The sequence below is a fragment of the Meriones unguiculatus genome, chromosome 7 (genome assembly GCF_030254825.1).
Source record: "Meriones unguiculatus strain TT.TT164.6M chromosome 7, Bangor_MerUng_6.1, whole genome shotgun sequence".
NCBI lineage: Eukaryota > Metazoa > Chordata > Mammalia > Rodentia > Muridae > Meriones > Meriones unguiculatus.
This window is the reverse complement of record NC_083355.1, coordinates 44,183,831-44,204,328: the sequence shown is the minus strand read 5'-3', so window position 1 is coordinate 44,204,328 and position 20,498 is coordinate 44,183,831. Positions and strand designations below refer to the sequence as shown.

The 20,498-nt window shown below is 50.2% G+C and overlaps 1 protein-coding gene across 2 annotated transcripts; it reads left to right on the top strand.

The window, feature by feature from the left end:
- The first annotated feature begins 16,001 nt into the window (after positions 1 to 16,001).
- Positions 16,002 to 19,641, top strand: Liat1 (ligand of ATE1). Of its 2 annotated transcripts, none has more exons than XM_021664572.2 (2): positions 16,002 to 16,357; positions 19,078 to 19,641. In XM_021664572.2, the coding sequence occupies exons 1-2, from the start codon at positions 16,150 to 16,152 to the stop codon at positions 19,557 to 19,559; spliced, it is 690 nt and encodes a 229-aa protein (XP_021520247.1). In that variant the 5' UTR covers positions 16,002 to 16,149; the 3' UTR covers positions 19,560 to 19,641. The 2 variants fall into 2 exon arrangements, with proteins under 2 accessions (XP_021520247.1, XP_021520320.1); XM_021664645.2 differs by having other exon boundaries at positions 16,010 to 16,357; positions 19,081 to 19,641.
- Positions 19,642 to 20,498: the final 857 nt, after the last annotated feature.

Genomic DNA, 20,498 nt, shown 5'->3' with positions numbered 1-20,498 from the left:
CCTCCGGAAATGGCTCAGATGGCAACATGAGAAACAGCCAGCGACATTCAGGAGCACTCTACACACAGAACCTGTGGCCATTACACTCCCATCTCATTGCAAAGCTGGGGTCTTCTGAGGTCACTTACCTGAGGTCACAGAGCTGATAAATGCTAGTACCAGGGTTCCAAGTGTGAAGTCTCTGGGGCCGGCTCTTGACTTTCCAACAACTGCCCAGTCAGTGCCAGGGAAACCTGGGCAATGTGCGGATCCTGCCTCCTCTGCTGGTTTGGCATGGGCAAGAGTCTATTCATCCAGGCCTCCCAGCACCCCTGCCCCACCCAAGGGCAAGGGCTTTGCCTGGGGCTACTGAAAGGGTGCCGGGTATCATCTTAGATTGTCCCCAGTTACACAAAGAGACTTTACCACCTCGGGCCCTACTGAAAGCGTCACTGGGTCATTGCATGTGTGAGGTCCTCACAAAAACACCATGGTGCTGGGGCCTGGAGGCCAGTGTCACTAGCGTTAGCTTTGGCAGATGGCACAAAAATGTTTGCTTAAAAAAAAAAATGTTGGTTTTGCCAAGCTTGGTGGAGCAAACCTTTAGTCCCAGCACTCCGGAAGCCAAAGCAGGCAGGTCTCTGTGAGTCCGAAGCCAGTCTGGTCTTCAGCCTCTACAGGTCCAGGCTAGTCAGGGCCACCTTGTCTCACAAAACGTTTAGAAAAGTTAAGAAAGAAAGAAAGAAAGAAAGAAAGAAAGGAAGGAAGGAAGGAAGGAAGGAAGGAAGAAAGAAAGAAAGAAAGAAAGAAAGAAAGAAAGAAAGAAAGAAAGAAAAAGAAAGAAAGAGAACAAAATTAAAGAGTGAAAAATAGTCACTGGGAATTGGCCCAGAAGGTAGAGTCATTGCTAAAATTCTTTCTACAGATGCCATAAACCTATATCTATCTCCACCTTCTAAGGACAAACTAAAGGACAGTTCCACCATAGTTCACCTTAGGGAACCAATGAGTTTACTGCATTTGCTTACGGAGCATGGATAAGGAGTTACCACCAGAGCTTAGGGGCTCCAAGCAGTGCACCGGAACACCAAGTGCACCAAGCACGGGCGATGGCTTCCCTGTAGCCGCATAGTCAGTGGCTCCTTCTCCAACCTCACCACCACCACTAAAACACACACGCACACACCACATAGATTTAGGGCAAAATTGCTTCCAGCTGCCGGATGCTGGAAGGAAGGCCTCGCAGTCAAACAGCTCGGTTGTGATGATGTTTTGCAGGCAGACAGATGGTGTTATAAAGACTTTGGTTTGGAGGATGGAGCTGGGGGACAGGACAGCCAAGGCTACAATTGAGACTCTGGCTCAAGAAAACAAACACAAACAGGCTGGGTGATGGCTCACTGGTTCAGAGTACTTGGTGCTGCTCTCTCACAGGTCCTGGGTTAGTGCCCAGGACTTACATGGCTACAATAGTCTATAACTCCAGTTCCAGGGGATCTGACACGCTTCTGGCCTCCAAGGGCACTGTATGTGTGTGGGGTACATACATGCATACAAGCAAACACTTATACATATAAAAATAAATACAGCTTTTAAAACTTTTTAACAAACCAAAAAACAACGTAGAGATTGATAGGCCTCTCTCTCCCTCCCTCTCCCTCTCCCTCTCCCTCCCTCCCTCTCTCTCTCTTTCTCTCTCTCTCTTTCTTTCTCTCTCTCTCTCTCTCTCTCTCACACACACACACACACACACATACACAGATGAGAAAACTGAACTACAGAAAAGCTATATAATTTGCCCATTTTCACTTTAGAATGGGCACTTAGAAATTGCTTTTGCTAAAAATCACTGGTGTTTCACTTGGCCCATAAGGCAACTACAAGTTGGCTAAAGGGCTGGTATTCCGTCATTGCCCTAAACCTGCAGTTACTTTAGCTAGAAGGAGCATCAGGGCTGACGGATAAGCACATCTTTATCATTAAAACCAGAAGTTACCTGTTACCCGGTAGCAGGGAGCCTCCCACCCATGGAGGGCTGTCTGTGATGACGCTGTCTGGCACCCAGGTGTGCTCTCCTGGGGACAAGTTTGCCCCTGTAGGTGACCACAGTGATTACAATGTCCAAACTTGCAGAAGCAGAAGTGAGAAGATGGAGCACGGTCCTCACCGTAGCCAGGGCTGCTAGAGTTTGCAGCCTCTCTTCCTCTGCTCCGGTTTTTCTTCAGTCTAAACCTAAAGTTTGTGCCAGGGCTCTGGATGTGAACTTGGGGTGATTGTACCCTTCTGTCTATGTCTCTGCCCAACAAGCAGCATTGGTTAACTCTGCTTCTGCTCCTTTTACCATTAATGCTCGTGTGTGCATACACATGTGTGTGTCGTTCATGTGGGGTGTCTGTCCATGTTAGTGTGAATACACACGTGTGTACATGGACATGTGTGTGTGACGCCAGAGGTCAATGCCAGGTGTCTTCCCTGATCTCTTCCACCTGGAGCTCATGCTGGCCAGTGAACTCCGAGAATTTGCCTGTCTCCCGCCCACAGCCCTGGGTTACAGAGACATTCCAAGCCAGGCTTTTATTGGGTGCTGACCATCCTGAAGCTTGGTTGGCAGACACTTTCCTGAGCCATCCTCAGCCCCAACTAGCTATTGCTTTAATTGCATATTGCAATGGGTGCCTTAGATTAAAATGTTGGGGTACTGAGCTGGATAAAAATTCCCAGTAATCTTAAATTCATAACAACATAGCAAATAAGAAGCAAAACCAAGCTCAGACCTAAGCAGTCTGCACATTGCTGGACCAAGACAGAGCTTCTAGATGGGATGGGTGGGCGGCTGGGTGATTTTCCCTGTGAGCTGTGTCCACCTCCCCACAAACCCACACCCAGCCCTTCATAACAGAACCTTTCTTGGCCCTGCCAAATTTCATCATCCACATTACTTTCTGGAGTCCCAGCTCCTGGATAGCCAAGGCCCAAATCCTCAAAGATGAGGTCTGAAAATGTCAAAATCTGGAAATGGGCAGAGGTGAGGTGACGGTGAGTCGTTCCATACCCAGCATTAACTAGGCTGAGCTTCTCTGCTCACCAGGAGGTCACAGGGCAGGCCAGCTCTCAGGTGGAGAAACAGCACGGAAAGCTGATGTTCCAAGGAAGGTGGAGGAGGAGGACAAAGGAGCCGTTTCATTTTCTGGGGCCTCCACCGGGAAGCCCCACAGACAGGGCACAGACAGAGCAACAGACAGAGCGACAGCGCTTCTTAAGCAGGAGCTGTGTGGGCATTGAGCTCTCTAGCCGGGAAGCCTGAGGTGAAGGGGCACAGGCTGGCTCCTTCCCAGATCTCCTCTTAGCTTGCTGATGGCTGCCTGCCCTTTTGTCTCCTCTGTGTGTGACTGTATCTAATCTGGTTTTCTTACAGGACACCTAGTATGATTCAGGCCCTTAAAGTAACCTTACCATCAGCCCCCATTTCCCTTGAAACTGGTTCTTGCTGTATTGCTCAGACTGATCTCAAACCCTTGAATCTGGCAATCCTCCTGCCTCAGCCGGGATCAGTGGCGCACCTAAAGCATTTAGCTCTTATAAACCTTCACAGATCCTACATCCAAAGATGGTTGCTTAGCAAAGTTGCTGGGTAACAGGGCATGCGGATTAGAGCAGAGGAAGAATTTGGCTCATAAGAGGACATTAGTGAGAAGTATAGGTTGAAAAAAAAAATCCAGTGGCTGGAGTGATGGCTCAGCTCTTGCAGAGGCCCTGGGTTTGACTTACAGCACCTGCAGGGCTATCACACAACTGTATGCAGCTCCATGCAGGAGGGGACCTGACATTCTCCTCTGGCCTCTGCCAGGACCAGGCAGGCATGCACTACAGACACACATGCAGGCAAAACACTCCTAAGCATAGAAAAATAAACAAGGAAGTAATTAAAAAAAAATCCAGGCATGGTGGCACACCTCATCTCTGAGGCAAGAGGAAAATCATGAGTTCAAATGTAGCTGGGCTCCACAGTGAGTTCAACCCAACCTAAGCAGTATAATTCTGTCTCAAAAACCCAAATCCAAATTGTTATTAGACTTGCAAATTGCTGTTGGAAGGCACAATGAATTTTGGACCTGCCAAAGGTCTAAAGAACAGGGTAGAACTTAGCAAGGTACCCATTACCCTGCTTCAGAAACAAAGGCTTCCAGTCTGGCAAAAGTTCCCTGTAATTGTCCCATTCTTGGTTTCTTCCCAAACCTTAGAGGAAATCTTCTCAAGAACTGAGTATGCCAGGGGGCCACTGAGCCATCTCAGCAGGTGAGAGTGCTTCCTGCCAAACCCCACAACCTAAATTCAGTCCCCCAAGACACACACGGTGGAGAGAGAACCAACGTCCACAAGCTGTTCTCTGGCATGACGCATGTCCGCACATTCACACACACACCATAAATAAATAAGAATGTAGTTTTTAAAAGGAGTAATTGTGCAAAACATGATGCTACAGACAGCAGTCAGGAGGTAAAAGCAGGAGAATCGAAAGGTCATGGTCAGGCTGGAGAGGGGCTCAGTACTTGAGCACTGGCTTCCATTCCCAGCACCCACACAGTGGCTCACAATGATCTGTAACTCCAGTTCCAGGGGATCCGGCATCCTCCCCCAGCACCCCACCAGCACTAGGCCTGCTGGTGCACAGACAGGCATGCAAGGAAACCACCCCTACACATGACACGATAAAAAAGTTCAGAGTTGTTTTCAGCTACAAAACAAGTCCGAGGTCAGCCTGAATTACAAGAGAGTCTATCTCAAAACAAAGCAAACAAAACAAAACAAAGCAGCAAGAACTGCTAGGAACACAAGCCTATAGCTAGCCCCCAGGAGTGTAATGTGGAGAGGTCAAAAGTTCAAGGTCAGCCTGGGCTACAGAGCAAGATCATCTGTCTCACTGTAACCAAGCAACAGAGGGCTCCTAGTTTCTTGCAGCCATTTGCACTTTTACTGCCTCTTTGCATCCTGAAACCAGATGTGATACCTGATACCTGAAACAAGATGTGATACCGGTTTTATATGCTCTAAGCCTCTGCACGTCGTACCATTTTTTAAAAATTGAGGTGAAATTCAAACAGTCTCAGTTTTTTAGCGATCCTCCTGACTCAGCCTTCCAAATACTGGGGTCACAAATGTGAGCCACCACACTCTTCGTTGCACACTTGTATGCTGTTGTTTGAGGGCTTGGGGTTTAGATGGGCAGAACTAAAGGTTTGCAGCCTTGCTCTAGCGAGGACAGAGAGAGCACTGAGGAAAACCCCTGCGTGCACACGTCCAGTGGCGGAACTGGCTATAGGGAGACGTCAGGCAGGAAGGACACAGACACATGCCGTTAAGGACAGCTTGTCCGATAACGAGGCCTTCGGATGAGGGGGAAAAGCTGCAGCAAGATGCCTCAGCAGGGCTCAGGATGTGGCTGATTGGCAGAGTGCTTGCCTAGCATGCACGAGGCCCTGGGTTCAATCCCCAGAAACGTGCTCAAGCCCGCACACCCCCCACCCCACAGAGAAGTGCTCAGGAACAGTAGGGACACCAGAGGGACCAGGGAGAGTATGAAGAGGTAGCAGGTATCCGTGAGCCTGATGCTGCCCTGCCTGTCACCCCTTTCCTCAGTTTACCCTGTTGTTTTTTTGTCTCACAGCAGCTTAACTGTTACAAAACTGGTGTAGTGGTGCATAGTTTTATCTCCAGGAGACAGAGGCAGGCAGATCTCTGTGATCTGGTCTACAGAGAGACCCTGTCTCAAGGAGAAGAAGAGGAGGAGGGAAAAAAAATAAGACGTTTCCAGACAGTGGCCACCATCTGGACATAGGATTTGGCTTCACCTTTTCTCCTTTTGAAGGGTATGTGAGGTATGAAAGGAAGCCCTGGCAGAGGCCGGTGCAGCTGAAAAGGACAGATAAGAACGAGCAGACGCTCTCTTCTAACAGGAGTGGGCACTTTTGATGCTTATGTTTAATTTTTTCTCTTCAGGATTTTATTTTTCTCTGTGTGTGTGTTGAGGGGGTGGGAAGGCGTGACAGTGCAGCTGCCCTCGGTGGCCAGGACAGGGTGGTGGGTCCCTTAGATAGAGCTACAGGCTGCTGTTGGCCATCCGGTGCAGGTGCCAAGAATTGAACTAACACCCTTAACCTCTGAGCCACCTCTTCAAGTCCCTCCCTTTTTATTTTACTTTTCAGAAAGGGTCTTTTGTAGTCCAGGCTGGCCAAGGGCAACTTTGAACTCCTGCTTCTACCTCCCAAGTGCTAAAATTACGGTGTGCTCTGCCCCAGCCAGTTTATATAGTGCTGGGGATCAGTTTATATGTTCAGGGCATCAGGGCTTCAGGGCACTGGGGCACTGGGGCTTTGCACACTGGATAGGCAAGCAGGCAGCCCAGCCCCCAAAATGAGCACTAGCATTACCCTCTTCTATCTCCCGCTTCTGTGCTAGGGGTTGAATTTAGGAAACCCTGTGTGCTGTGCAAGTGCAATCCCACAGAGACGTATCGTCCGCCCCAGGCCTGTCTAACAGTTGCAAAGCCCAGGGCAAGAACAGACATAGGGACCCACGCGCCGTATGTGTGAATACTAAACGTTACAAATTAAATTGACAGAGTGTTAAGTAAAATGCGCGCCGTTCGCCTACCTTGACAGATGTACGTTCACTCCAATCTGGTAGGCCAGATTTCAGTTTCAAATTTCCAAGCCGAGGGGCCTCTGTGCCATCCCACAGCCTGCCCCTCCTCTTCCTGTTCCTAACTTACTCTGAAATGGTCCCTTGAGGACACAAGTCTGGAACCTTTGACCTGCTTTTCCAGGTTCTACCCATGTTGCCCTTGGCCTGCAGGTGCCCAGGAGGGTTGAGAGAGGAGGGAAACCCACGTGGTTTCTCCAAGCAGGCCACGGCCATTTGGTTAAGGAATTGAAAGGTCTGGGTACTAACAAGGGGGGAGGAGCATCTGATGGACATGAATCTTGTCTACAGCATCTCTGTCTCGGGGCGGGTGGGGGGGGCCAACAGCAGAGGCTCAGCTGGAGCCTGTGAAACACAAGACTCACATCAGGGACTCCTTTGGCCCCAAATCTAAGGCTGGTGCTGATGAAACATGGGCACAGCCTGGGGAAAACAGGCAGCCTGGGGAAAACAGGCAGCCTGGGAACGGGGGCACCAAGAGAGGCACCCATAACAGCAGCCTGCTGTGGCGCTCAGGCTGTGTGGGCAGCAGGCAGCCACACAGCCCCAAACCCTACCGCAGCAACCCAGCCACAGTGGCAAAACCTGATCCTCACAGAGAAAGCCTCCTCGGCCCTCACTCTTGACCACAGCAGCAACAGGAACTACAGGGAGAAAGTGCAAACAAGGAAGCCAGCACAGATCGTGAAAACACCATCCACTGGCTCCCCCGTGGAAGATGCCACAGAGCGCACCAGAGGCAGGGAGCATGCTGAGGGCGTGTGAGGTCCTGAATACCCCCCCCACACACACACGTGCACACAGACAGACAGACAAGCATACAGATATGAAGATCCGGGACAGTGGGTTCAACGAGCACTTGATAGCTAATGAACATTAACAGTCTGAGCAAGTCACTTTGAATTTGTTTCTGTCTATCAGTCAGGGTTATACTGTTATAGTCCCTTGTAGAGAGATGACAAGGGGTTCTATTTCCTTATATCATTCATTCATTCATTCATTCACTTACAGCCTTTCAGTTACACACAGCACATGCTCTGACCTCAACGAACTTGGCCAGGCAGAGGAGACAAATAAACAAGGTTCTCTGAGCGTTGCCCACTGCCAATGGAAGCTAAGCGACAATTGTTTGACTGGGTCTTAGCATGTTGTGTTGGTACTCTCAGCTGAAGCTCTTGCCTCAGCCTCCTGAGTAGCTGAGACTACAAATATGTGCCACCAGCCCTGGCTACGTCTTTTTAGTTTTTTAGTCAATTAAGATTGTGGGGAGGGGGACTCAGAAGATATTTTTCAGGAGTCAGTTCTCTCCTTTCACTATAAGGGTTCCAAGGACTGAACTCAGGGGGCAAGGCTTGGTGGCAGGGCCAGCTGAGCCAGAGGTCCAGGGTAGCCTGCACAGTCCAGGACCCAGATCTTGTCTCTGAAAAATCAGTCTTAGGTCAGGAGATGTACCTCAGTTGGTAGCTACCTGGGTTAGAGGTCAGAAGCACATAAACCAAGTGTGATGGCTCAGGCTTGTAATCGAGGCATTTGGGAGGCGGAGGCAGGCAGATCTCTGTGAGTTCAAGGCCAGCCTGGTCTATGGCACACGTTCAGGCGTGCCAGGGCTACATAGTGAAATTGGATGTGGTGGTGCATGTCAGTCATCCCAGCAGTACTAGAGCAAGGATGAAGGTAGAAACAGGAGGATCATCTGGAAGCGCATGGTCCAGCCAGCCTGGAGTATGCAGTGCAGTGGCAGAAACAGCAGAGACTCTGCCTCAAAAGCTAGGTGAGGGGCTGGAGGGTGAGTCAGAGGTTGGGAACACCGGCTGCTCTTCCAGAGGGCCAGGGTTCAATTCTCAGCACCCACAGGACAGCTCACAGCCGTCTGTACCTTCTGTTCCACGGGATCTGACGCCCTCATCCAGACACATGCAGTCAAAACACCAATGAACATCAAATAAAAAACTATGTGAAAGGAGAGAGCCAACCTTCAAAAGCTGTCTTTTGGCTATACCCCAGCTTGGCACTTATGCCCACCTGCACACACATGCACACATTAAACAAAGTTTCTAAAAGAAAGAGTACCGCATCTACTCTATTAAGGGATGCTATAGAAAGTCTGCGCTTGCATCTGTGTGTATACATGTGTACAAGCATACACGCGTGCTGTACATACTTGTGTTGCTAATAAGTTCAAAGCTGGCTACTGATCTTATTCCCCTGCAGGCAATAATAATGTCTTTTAAACATTCATTTATTATTTATACACCATTCTGCCTGCATGTACGCCTACACGCCAGAAGAGGGCACCAGATCTCGCTATAGATGGTTGTGAGCCAGCGTGTGGCTGCTGGGAATTGAACTCAGGACCTTTGGAAGAGCAGCCTCTTAACCTCTGAGCCACCTCTCCAGCCTGGCAGTAATAATGTTTATAGTCAGTTCTTTGACATAAGGCCGGCCCCAAACTCGCTATGTAGATGGGGATGACTTTGGACTCGCCCAAGTACTGAGAGTATAGGGGTGTGCTACCCGGCCTGCTGACGTCACCTTTCTCACACACTAGAGCGCTGTGTGTTTGGCCTCCCTGACTGGTGAGTCTGTGCAGTGGGGGGTAAGCCGGATGCTGGATGTGATATGTGGGTGCAGGCGAAAGACAGCACTGGAAGTCAACAGCACGGAGGGATGGACAAGCTTGTATGCTGGTCTTCCACACCTGGAATACCAGCTGTTGGGGGGCCACTGCAGGAGGATCTCTGCGAGTCTGAGGCCTTCTTGGGCTACATAGATAGTTCCATATGACATAATAAGGAGATCTTGTCTTAAAAAAAACATGATGAGGAGACAAGGCAAAGAAGACAGGGAGAGAGAGCACTGAGAACTGGGAAGGGAGGGCTGGGCCACATAGTGAGTGACCCCAGGACCAGCATGCAGTGCGGCCCTTCCGTCTCCCAATAGAGTGACACTAATCAGGGGGGCCAAAAACTCCGAGGCAGGGTCCACCTCAGAGGCCTTTAGGTTCCCCCAAGGGGCTTGTGGGACCCCAGCTTTTCCCACTTTCTCTTTCACTTCCCAGCCATGCGAGGAGGGTCATTTTACTCCACCTTGGGCTTGCACCATGTTGGGAAGCATTGCCTCGGGCCCAGGGCAATGCACCTATTGATTATGGGCCAAAACCTATACAGCTTATTTTGCTTTTTTGAGGCAGCGTGTCATTCTGTAGTCTGGGCTAGTCTAGAACTTATGTAGCCCAGGTTGGCCTCAAACTAGTGGACATCTGCCCACCTCAGCTTCCCGAGTACTGGGATTACAGGCGTGGGCCACCATGTGCAGTTTTCTGTCTATAGGTTGGCTTAGCTCTGCTATTTTTTAATAGCAAGTGAAAGCTGTCTAAAACACAAGATGTCCAAAAAGCCAAGCAAATGTAGTATTTCAAGAGAGAGAAACTGGATCTGGTAACCCATGCATGTAACCTTGGCCTCTGCAGAGCCAAGACAGGAGGATCGCAAGTTGATGGCCAGCGTGAGTTATGGCAAGTCCCTGATTCAAGACAACCTTCGGAGAAGTAAAGCCAATAGCAAATAAAAAGAAAGCAGGGGACATCAGCAGTGTCAGATGCTGCTGTGCAGTCAAGCATGACACGGAAGGAGGACCGCTGACAGGGTGTCCCAGAATAACCCTGCGGAGCAGGAGGGAACAGGCTGTGGAGAGGGCTCAGGGGCTCCAGGCACCCGCCTCAGGCAGCTCACAACTACCTCTCCAGCTCCAGGTAAATCTGATGCTTCTGCCTACTGCAGGTACCTGCATTCCTGCGCACACATCCACACAGAGATACAAATACAAACATAGAAACAAAATAAAATCCTTTTGAAAAAGAAAGAAATCCAGGCTTAGCGGAGCATGCCTTTAATCCCAGTGTTTAGGAGGCAAAGGCAGCAGGGAATCTTTCCCGGTTTGAGGCTGCCCTGATCTACAAAGCGAGTTCCTGGGCAGCCAGAGTTACATGGTGAGATCCTGTCTCAAAAAAACAAAACAAAAACAAATAGTGATGATGTCTTAGTTTGTTTTCTCTTGTGATAATCACCTTGACTAAAAGCAGCCTGGGGAGGAAGGGTTTATTTAACTTTCAGGAGACAACGGACTTAAGGCAGAAACCTGAGGCGGGAGGTGATGCAGAGACCAGGGAGGAGTGCTGCTGACTGGCTAATCCCTTACAGCCTTCTCAGCCTGCTTTCTTAGAGCACCCAGGACCACCTGCCCAGGGGTGGCACCACCCGCCGTGGGCTGGGGCCTCCCATATCAGTCATACATCAAGAAAATGCCCCCCAGACTGCCCACAGGCCAATCTGATGGAGGCATTTTCTTGTTTGAGAGTCCCTGCTCCCAGGGACTTAGCTTGTATCAAGTTGACAAAAACCCAACAAGCACAGTGACCTTATGAGGCTATTTCGTTACGGAGATGTGTTAGAAATCCCGAGACACAGGCTAAGGAAGCAGGAACCCAAACCAGAGACCAGGTGAAAGCACACAGTTAAAACACCTGTAACCCTCTCCCCGGCTCAGGACCGCTGCGCTCAGAACAGCTGTGGTTGTCTGTGCCAGACCTGCACAAGACCGACCCGCTCAGCAGTGCAGCCCAGAGGGCTTGGCGCGTGAGGGCCCATCCTAACTGAAGAGCTATTAATAGATGATGGCTTCAGGGGAAGGGAGACTCAGGTTTTCTTTAGGGTGTGATCTTTGGGGGTCAACCATGCTCCGGGGGATAATACCACATCTGTGAGGGTGTGGGCTGTACAAATTGGATTCAGTGGATAATGAAAAGAAAAAGAGAGTGGGCCGGGTGTGGAGGCACACACCTTTAAGCCTGGCCCTTGGGAGGCAAGAGAAAGGCAGATCTTTGTAAGTTTGAGGCCAGCCTCGTCTACACGATGAGTTCTAGGACACCCACAAAGTTGGAAGGAAGTGGAGAGCGACATTGAGAAAGGTTAGGCAGAGGAGCTGGGGGAGATGAACATGGTCAAAACACATTGTGTGCATGTATGGAATTCTCAAAAGAATCCATTAAAAAAACATAAAAAAAAAAAAACAAAAAACAAAAAACCCAGCACCTGCAAAAGCCTTCCTTGCAAGCGGTTTTCGTGATTGTTCATAAGATAGTTCCCCTCGCTGGAGGTAATGCTTCTTTTTCATGGCCACTGGCTGGCCCCACACAACCTTGATACCTTCATGAACATTGGAAGGGAAATGGCCAAGCTGTCTCCAGCCAGCCAAGCGCTTGGACAAGGAGGGGCAGCTGGAAGGTAGGCTGGGCGAAGAAGAGCCTGCCCGGCCGGCACCGGTACTCAGGACCGGCAGGTACAGAAGGGCATCTGCAAGCAAACTCCAGAGCCAGCCATGGCCGGCTGCACAGAGGACAGCTGTCGTTTAAGTTTCACGTGGCTCTTGGTCTGCTGCACTTATCTAGAGTGTGTGCATGCACATGTGAGCGAGTGTCACGGAATGTTGAGGAGGCCCGAGGACAGCTTTGTAGGGTGTTTCCTCAGGCTACCACGTGGGTTCTGGGGACGGGTTTCCACTCGTCAGTGCCCGCCAGCCCTCACTGCTCGAGGACAGCAGCAGACAGGCCGATGCTGAGTGCTGCCTGTGTGAGGGACGGCTGTACATGGTAGGGATCCTGCTGGGCTAACAGAAGGGCCCTTTGCAGAACAACACGTCCCGGAGTGTGGAGCAAGCTCCTGGATCGCTAACTGGCACCCTCTGAAAACTGCACTGATGGGTTAGATGCCAGCCCAGTGAAGAAGAAAGATGGAAGACTTGAAATGCAGAACAAGGGAGTTGCAAGAGTCAAAATAATACTCAGAGTGCATCCCAGTTAATACTCAGAGTGCATCCCAGTTAGTACTCAGAGTGCATCCCAGTTAATACTCAGAGTGCATCCCAGTTAGTACTCAGAGTGCATCCCAGTTAATACTCAGAGTGCATCCCAGTTAGTGCTCAGAGTGCATCCCAGTTCAAATATTTGGACCAGGAGGCTGGAGAGATGGCTGCGGTTAAGAGCACTGGCTGTTCTTCCAAAGGCCATGAGTTCAATTCCCAGCAACCACAGGGTGGCTCACAACCATTTATAATGAGATCTGGTGCCCTCTTGTGGTGTGCAGGCACAAATGCATGCAGAATAATAAATAAATCTTAAAAAAAAAAAAGAAAAAGAAATATTTGGACTATGTGAGAGTAAGACTTGATTATAGGGGGCCGGAGAGATGGCTCAATGTCTAAGAACATTGCTGCTCTTCTAGAGGACAGGGGTTTGATTCCCAGTATCCACATGGTGGCTTGCAACCTTCTAGAACTCCAGCTTCCAGGGGGCCTGATACTGTGTTCTGGCGTGGGCATCAGGCATGTACAGACATTTATGAAGGTAAGCTGCCCATACAGATAAAAATAACAAAATAAAAATATAAAGCTACATTATGTAGATGGCATGATAGTGGTAGAACTACAGGCAAATAGAACAACAAGCAAATAGAGGGCCCAGAAATAGTTACACACACACACACACACACACACACACACACACGCATGCAAACACAAAGTTGATTGGTTTTCTAAAAAAAGTTCTGAGTCAAGCCAGGCATGTACCTATAATCCTAGCCCTTGAGAGGCTGAGGCAGAAGGAGGATTTTGATTTGGGGCCAGCCTGGGCTACATAGCAAAACCATGTCTCAAAAAAGAAGTTTTGAATGAAGCCAGTGAAGAAAAGAATGTCTTTTTGTTGGGAGTTTGGGGAACAACTGGAAATCCATTTGGGGGAAAAATGTGAAAGTTGGTCTCTAACTTTGCCCACAAACTACTCTGAGATGGGTTATGCCTTAGGTCTTGAGACCACAAAACTCCCGAACAAAACTATAGTCTTATTCTTTATAATGAGGGACTGCTGCAAACTTTGGTAGCAAAGTTTCTTTGGACAATATTGATAAAACAGCTTCATTAGAATGCTCGGTTTCTGCTTATCATGACACCATTAGGACAATAAACTTGGCCTGGAGAGATGGCTCAGTGATGAAGAGCAGCAGCTGCTCTTGCAAGGACCTGGGTTTGATTCCCAGCACCCACATGGCAGCTCTCAACCATCTGTAACTCCAGTCCCAGAGATCTGATGCCCTCTTCTGGCCTCTTCGGGCAACAGATGTGCACATTATAAACACATATATGTTTGGGGAAAACACTCAAACACATAAAATAAATGTTTTTAAAAATGATTTTTAAGACAATAAGTCGATAAGCTTCAGATTTGGATTCTTTATAGCTACAGAGGCGTTGGACCTAAACTCTCTGAAGAGCCCTTAGAGGGCTGCGGACATGGGGTAACTCAGTTGTGCAACCTGCCCATGGCCCTGGCTTCAGCTCCTGGCACCATGTACTCTGTGCTCACTGTAACCCCAGCATTAGAGAGGGGCAGGCAGGTGTGGTGGTTTGGATGAAAACGGCCCCCGTAGGCCTACAGGCAGTGGCACTGTTAGGAAGTGTGCCTTGCTGGAGGAAGTGTGTCAGTGGGCGTGGGCTCTGAGGTTTGAGAGGCTCCAGCCAGGCCGAGCGTGTCTCTCTTTCCTGTGGCCTGCTGATCAGGATATAGAACTCTCGCTCCTTCTCCAGCACCATGTCTGCCTGTGCCGCCACGCCTCCCGCCATGATGACAACAGACCAACCCCTGAACTGTAAGCCAGCCCCAGTTAAACGCTTTCCTTTGTAAGAGTTGCTGTGGCCATGGTGTCTCCTCACAGCAATGAAAGCCTAACTAAGACAGCAGGAGGATCAGAAGTTCAGCATCATCCTTGGCTACACAGAGTCTGAGGCTAGCCTGGGCTACATGGAGCCCTGTCTCCAAACACACACACACACACAACCCCACACAGAACACTGAAAGCCGCAGAGCTAAGGTTGCAGCTCAGTGGTAGAACAACTGACTAGTGTTAGCATTTATGAGGCTCAGGTTCACTCATTAGAACAAAACAAACAAACAAAAAAATCAAGCAAGTCAGTGGGTGAAGATGGCTCAGTAGGAAAAGCCCCTGGCACCAGACCAGAGGACCTGAGCTCCATCCCCAGGACCTACCTTGGATCGTCCTCTGACTCCCACATGCATGCAGTGGCGCATGTATGTATACCTATGCACACACAAAATAAATTTTAAAATCTTTAAGGTTAGCTTTAAATAAAGCAAGCAAGCAAGAGAGATAGGGTACGAGTAGGAAAGGGAAGAGGAGGTAGGAAGCCCAGGGTTTTGGATGTGTGATAACTAATGAGCTACATCCCACACATGACCCGAACTATGTGTTACAAGTAAGTCAACAAGTCCACCCTGACTGAAGAGGAATAGAATCTGACTGTCTCTTTCCGTGGAAATGGTGAGATTCCAGAAGGGCTTACAGGCTGAGAAGTACACGGAAGTCATACTTTTTTGATTGTGGTTTTGATTGTTGTTGTTTAGACAGTGTCTATAGAACCGGCTGGCCTCAATTTGTCAAGATCAAGGATGACCTCGAACTCCCGATCCTTCTGTCTTCACCTTCCCAGTGCTGGGAGCACAGGCATGTGACACCACACGCAGTTAATGGGGTGCTGGGATCAGCCCCAGGGTTTGATGTATGTCGGGCAAGCACTCTACCACCGGAGCTACATTTCAGTCGCTCAGCAGCCACGTTTGGGTAACGTGACCCCTGGAGAACCACCTGGGAAAAAAAAAAACCCAAACAACAGCTCACACCAGGATTAGACTTTTAAAATCTGTGATTCTGGATAGGTGAGACACTTCTGTCTCCTAAGTGCTTTGTAAGTGCCCTACCACTGAACTACATTCCCCAGGCCATGAGTCTTCATAAAAATTGCAAGGGAGCGGGTGGTCTTGGCGCAAGCCTTTGATCCCAGCGCTCTGAGAGGCAGAGGAAAGATCTCTGAGTTCGAGGCCAGCCTGGTCTATAGAGAGAGCCCAGGGCAGCCAAGGCTACACAGAGGATCCTGTCTCAAAAAACAAAACAAAACAAAGAATTGTTATAGGAGTAGGTGTGGGGTGCTCAGATGTAGGTCAGCAGGAGAGGGTAGAAGAGAACGGAATTCAAGGTCAGCTAGCTGGAACTAGATGACAGCCTGTCTCAAACAAAACAAAACAAAACAAAACAAAACAAAACAAAACAGACATCATTTTAGCCGACCCAGAAGTGGACGAAATATGTCATCGTCAGCCCAAGCGTTAACAATCTCTATCCTGCTTTGCCTTGTGCATCTTGACGCACCAGGTTTCAAAGAGAACAAAACACGCACGCGTGCAGCGGGAGCCACAGGCGGCCCCCAGCGGCAACTTCTTGGCTGCGCGCACGGCGGCGTGGCGCGGTCGCCATGGAGACGCGTGGTCCTGGCGGGCAGTGAGCGCCTGGAGCCCGCCCGGTGCGGGTCCTCGGCTGTTCCAGTCGCAGGTTGCGGTCCCGCGGGCGGATGGCCGGCCGTGGTGGGGCCGGGGCGGCGGAGTTTGGCGAGGAGGGCGAGGACGAGGAGGATGAGGAGGAGGCTCGGGAAGGCGGCGCAGAGGGCTCCCCCGGGTCCAAGCTGCCCCCCATCGTGGGCAACGCCTCCGAGCTGTCCAAACGGAAGGTGAAGAAGAAAAAGAAGAAGAAAAAGACCAAAGGGTCCGGCAAGGGCGACGGTAAGAGGCTGCTTCGGCTCTCGGACCTGAGATTCCTCCCACAGACGCCCCTCTACCCGGAGGCCAGCTCAGGCCAGAAATAGACACCACACCCAGATGCTGGCGCTGGAGGCCACGCAGGGCGCTTTAGGGCAGCCCAGAGCTGCCCAGCCTACCCATAAGGACCACGTGATCTCCAGCACAGAGACCCTAAGTGCCGCGAAGGCTCCCAGCTTTAGCTTCCCCGTATATCCAAGACAGCACGCCCTCCTCTAAGAACCCTCCACCCCACAGAGACCCCACAGACACCCATCCCAAGAGCTCCGGCCCTTCAGAGACGGCGCTTTTCACGCCCACCTCCTCTCAGCTTCCTACCCCCTCAGCCAAAACCCACCTTTCCTCACAGACTTTTGGAGGTTTGGAGTCACAGAGAGAAGCCCAAATGGGAAGATAGCAGTTGATACTCACTCCCGCACACGAACAGACACCAACCTCTCCCCTGGTTCCCACCCAACCCCTTTGCCCTTTAAAGGGTACATGCAGGGTAGGAACCAGCTCCGTGTAAACGCACACAGAACGCTCTCTGCGTGGCCTCCACCGAGGGGCAGCTGCGTACCCCAGAAACCCACAGCAGCCCCTGCCTCATCCTCCTGTCACCACCTACCCCGGCACTCCTCACACCGCCTTCCTATAGCAATATGACACTAGCCAACAAAGCTAAAGTGTGGCGGCTTCGTCATGCACGCACACGGGGTCGACACAGGTGTGGATTCTGTTTGACACTTGCATAGACGCCAACAGAAATTGCACACCTACCTACATACTAGACACATGCGTAGACACACCTCTGTGTCATGCCCACACAGGTACTCTAGAGACTCAGGTGCAGAGCCACACCCTCACATCTACCCACAGGCCTTTTAATCCCCTGTGCATAACCCCCTCCAAACATTGTACACCCGAAGCTCTCCCAGGCACTTACACTCACAGGCGCCCACAACAGGCGACATGCTCTAGGCCGGCTCACCCAAACACACCTTCACCTGCACACCTAAACACACGCACAGCACCATCCAGGAATCCAGACCCCCTGCCTGTCCCTAAGCTCGGAGCCTCCAGGTGTCTAGCAAAGACACTCTGAAGAAGAACGACCCTGCTCATGGGTAGTGTGACTCCAGTGTTGCCTGTGTGGCTTTGGCCGCCGGCAGAGAGGCCCCGACCTCTGAATGGCTGGTCCTGGGCTCAGGTGTGGGGCACTGGCTCTTTGTGCAGAGCGGGCCGTGAAAGGAGCAGCAGTCTTCCCATGGTGTTGTGGTTTGAGTAGGGAGCAATGGGAGGTTAATTGCTTCTCCAGGTGGGACGGCACTAAAGAGGAGCCCTCCGTGTGTCAGCAGCACGCAAAGGCTTGTTTTGTCTTTTTGATGCGACTTTTGGCTGTAGGCGTTACAGTGTTGTGTACCCCAGATGGGCAGCAGGGGACACCACATCATTTTCAGAGACTAGGAAGGTAAGGAAATGCCAAGGATGAACGTTTATTTATTTATTATCTTTGCCTTTATCCTCTCTCTGCTTGTCTTTCTTGAGATGTTTCTAAAGTAAAATAAAGCTTGGAAGAGGAGCTGACAAAGAATCACCGTTCATAGCATTTTACAAGCAATTCTGCAGTGCTATTAATGTGAAGAAAAAACGGGAGGGCGGGGAGGGAGGAAGAGGAGAAGGTGAAGGGGGAAAGGAGAGTGAAAAGCCGCAAAGGCTCGTTCCTGGGCTAGGTCTGCAGCTGGTAGGATGTTCGCACTCATGAAGGCCTGGGTTCCACTCCAAGCACAGCCCAGCCCAGAGGTGGTGGCCTGTGCTTGCAGTTCCATCAGTGCGAGCTGGGCAGGAGGGCCAAAAGTTCAAGCTCATCCCAGGCTATACAGAGAGCCTGAAGCCAGCCTGGGATATATGAGGTTCATCTCAGAAAACAAACAAAATGGGCAGAGAGAGAAAAGAAAAGAAAAAAAAAAAAATAAGAGGGGCTGGAGGGATGGCTTGACCTTTAAGAATGCTTGTTCTTGCAGAGGACCCAGGTTCAATTCCCAGCACACAGATGTTGGTTCACAACCATCTGTAACTCCAGTTCCAGGAGATCTGATACCCCTCTTCTGACGTCCTTGGGCACCAGGAATGCATGTGGTATACAAACATATGTTCAAGCAAAACACACACACACAGAATAAACAAATCTTTTAAAACATTTTAAAGGTAAAAAAGCATTTCCTGGTGTATAAAATAAATGAATCTTTAAAAAACATTTCAAAGAAAAAAAAAGTATTTTCAGATTCCATTGTTTGATGTAGGAAGCTCCCTGCTCTGTCTCTTTTGCCAGCCATACACCATCTAGATGGGTATGGAGTCACATGCCTGGAAAGTATCTGGTGAGCCACATAGTGAGGTTAAGCTGAGGGAAGGTAGAGAAAGAACAGGACGCTAGGACTCAGGCTGGCCTTCCCACCTGGCCTCAGGAGCCTCTGGGTTCCTGGGCTGGGGTGCAACTTAATGGCAGAGCTTGTGTTTGGTATGTGCAAGGCTTGGGTTAAGTCCACAGCACCACGAAAAGAGAAAGGTGCCTCTTGCACCGACATAGCATCCCGGCAGAGAGGATGCTGCCTTCTGAACCCTGGGGAAAGGCAGGCCTGATCCCTTAGGCCTGTGATCTGGCATCCTATCAGGCACAAACCGTTGTCTCCTCGTCTGCTCAGCAGATAAACATCACAGTCGAGGCCGGAAGAGTCAGCCGCTTTCTTCATCTTTCCATGACATCTTAAATCCCCAGAAAGACCAAGGTTCGAGGGCAGAGCCCAGGGACAAAGAAGATAACAGGCACAGCCTTCCCTATTCGTGCAGCGTCAGCCGCCCCACCCTAAGCGAAATAGAAGAGAGCCTTTCGAACCAGATCAACGAGAGCCTGCGCTGGGATGGCATTCTCACCGACCCCGAGGCAGAAAAAGAAAGGATCCGCGTCTACAAGCTGAACCGGAGGAAGCGGTACCGGCTGGTGGCCCTCAAGGGCTTCCATTCAGATTCCTGCATGGAGGAGAGCCTGGAGAACCTGCCCTACCTCTCAGACAAAGACTGCCGCCCCAGCAGCAAGGAGCCCTGCTCCAAGGGCGACCATGCGCATAGCTGCTTTGAGGCAGCAAAGCTCCTGCACCCCGAGTTAGACACCACGGCAGCAGAGTGACAACTGTCCGCCCCGCCGCCCAGCCCCTCTTTGCCACCCATTTATACGTTTAAAAAGAATCATAATAAAGAGAAGTCAGACCGGAACCCGAAGGAGGCCGATGCTTGCGGGGTGGGGTTGGCGCCTGGGCACCGAGGAGTTACCTTCCTTAGTAAGAAAGGTGCCCCTGGGACCGAAGTGATGGTTCAGAGGTTAGGAGCGTGCGCTGCTCATCCAGAGGACCTGGATTCTATTCCTAGCACCCGCGTTAGGCTGCTCACAGCCATCAGGGGGACATCAGCTCCCCTGATGCTTCTGGTCTCTACGTGTGCACGCGCCACACACACACACAAAGCACACACAGTTAAAATGGTAAAAACGGTAAAAATTTAAATTCGAAAAAGGAAAGCCTTCCTTTTGTGAACCCAGTGCTGTGCCTATCAGAACTTCCTTTTTCTTAAGTAAGCTGTCATCTCTATTATTTAATTTCTCAACACAATTTGACATTTGTAAGTTACCCCTAAAAAAAAAAAAAAAGATTGTGTAGTCTATTCTTAAGATGATTAAGCTGATTTCTACAGGGAGTGCAGCCCAGTTTGGCATTGAACTCCTGATTCTCCTGCCTCTACCTCCCAAGTGCTGGGATTACAGGTGGGCACCACCTCATCAGCCAAAGACCTTATTCTTTGAATTAAATACACTGCTTGCTCTTCTGTGCCATTTAAGATCTGTTTCCAGGGGACCCAGCTTCAATCCCCAGCACTTACATAGTGGCTCACAACTGTCTGTAACCCCAGTTTCAGGGAATACGACAACCTCTGGCCTCCTCAGGTTCCAGCTCGTGGTGCCCAGGTGTGCGTGCATGGGATAACAGCTGTCCAGCACAATAGCAAAACATTTTTTATTCTGTGTATTTTTTTTTTCATTCAAGACAGGGTTTCTCTGTGTAGTCCTGGCTGT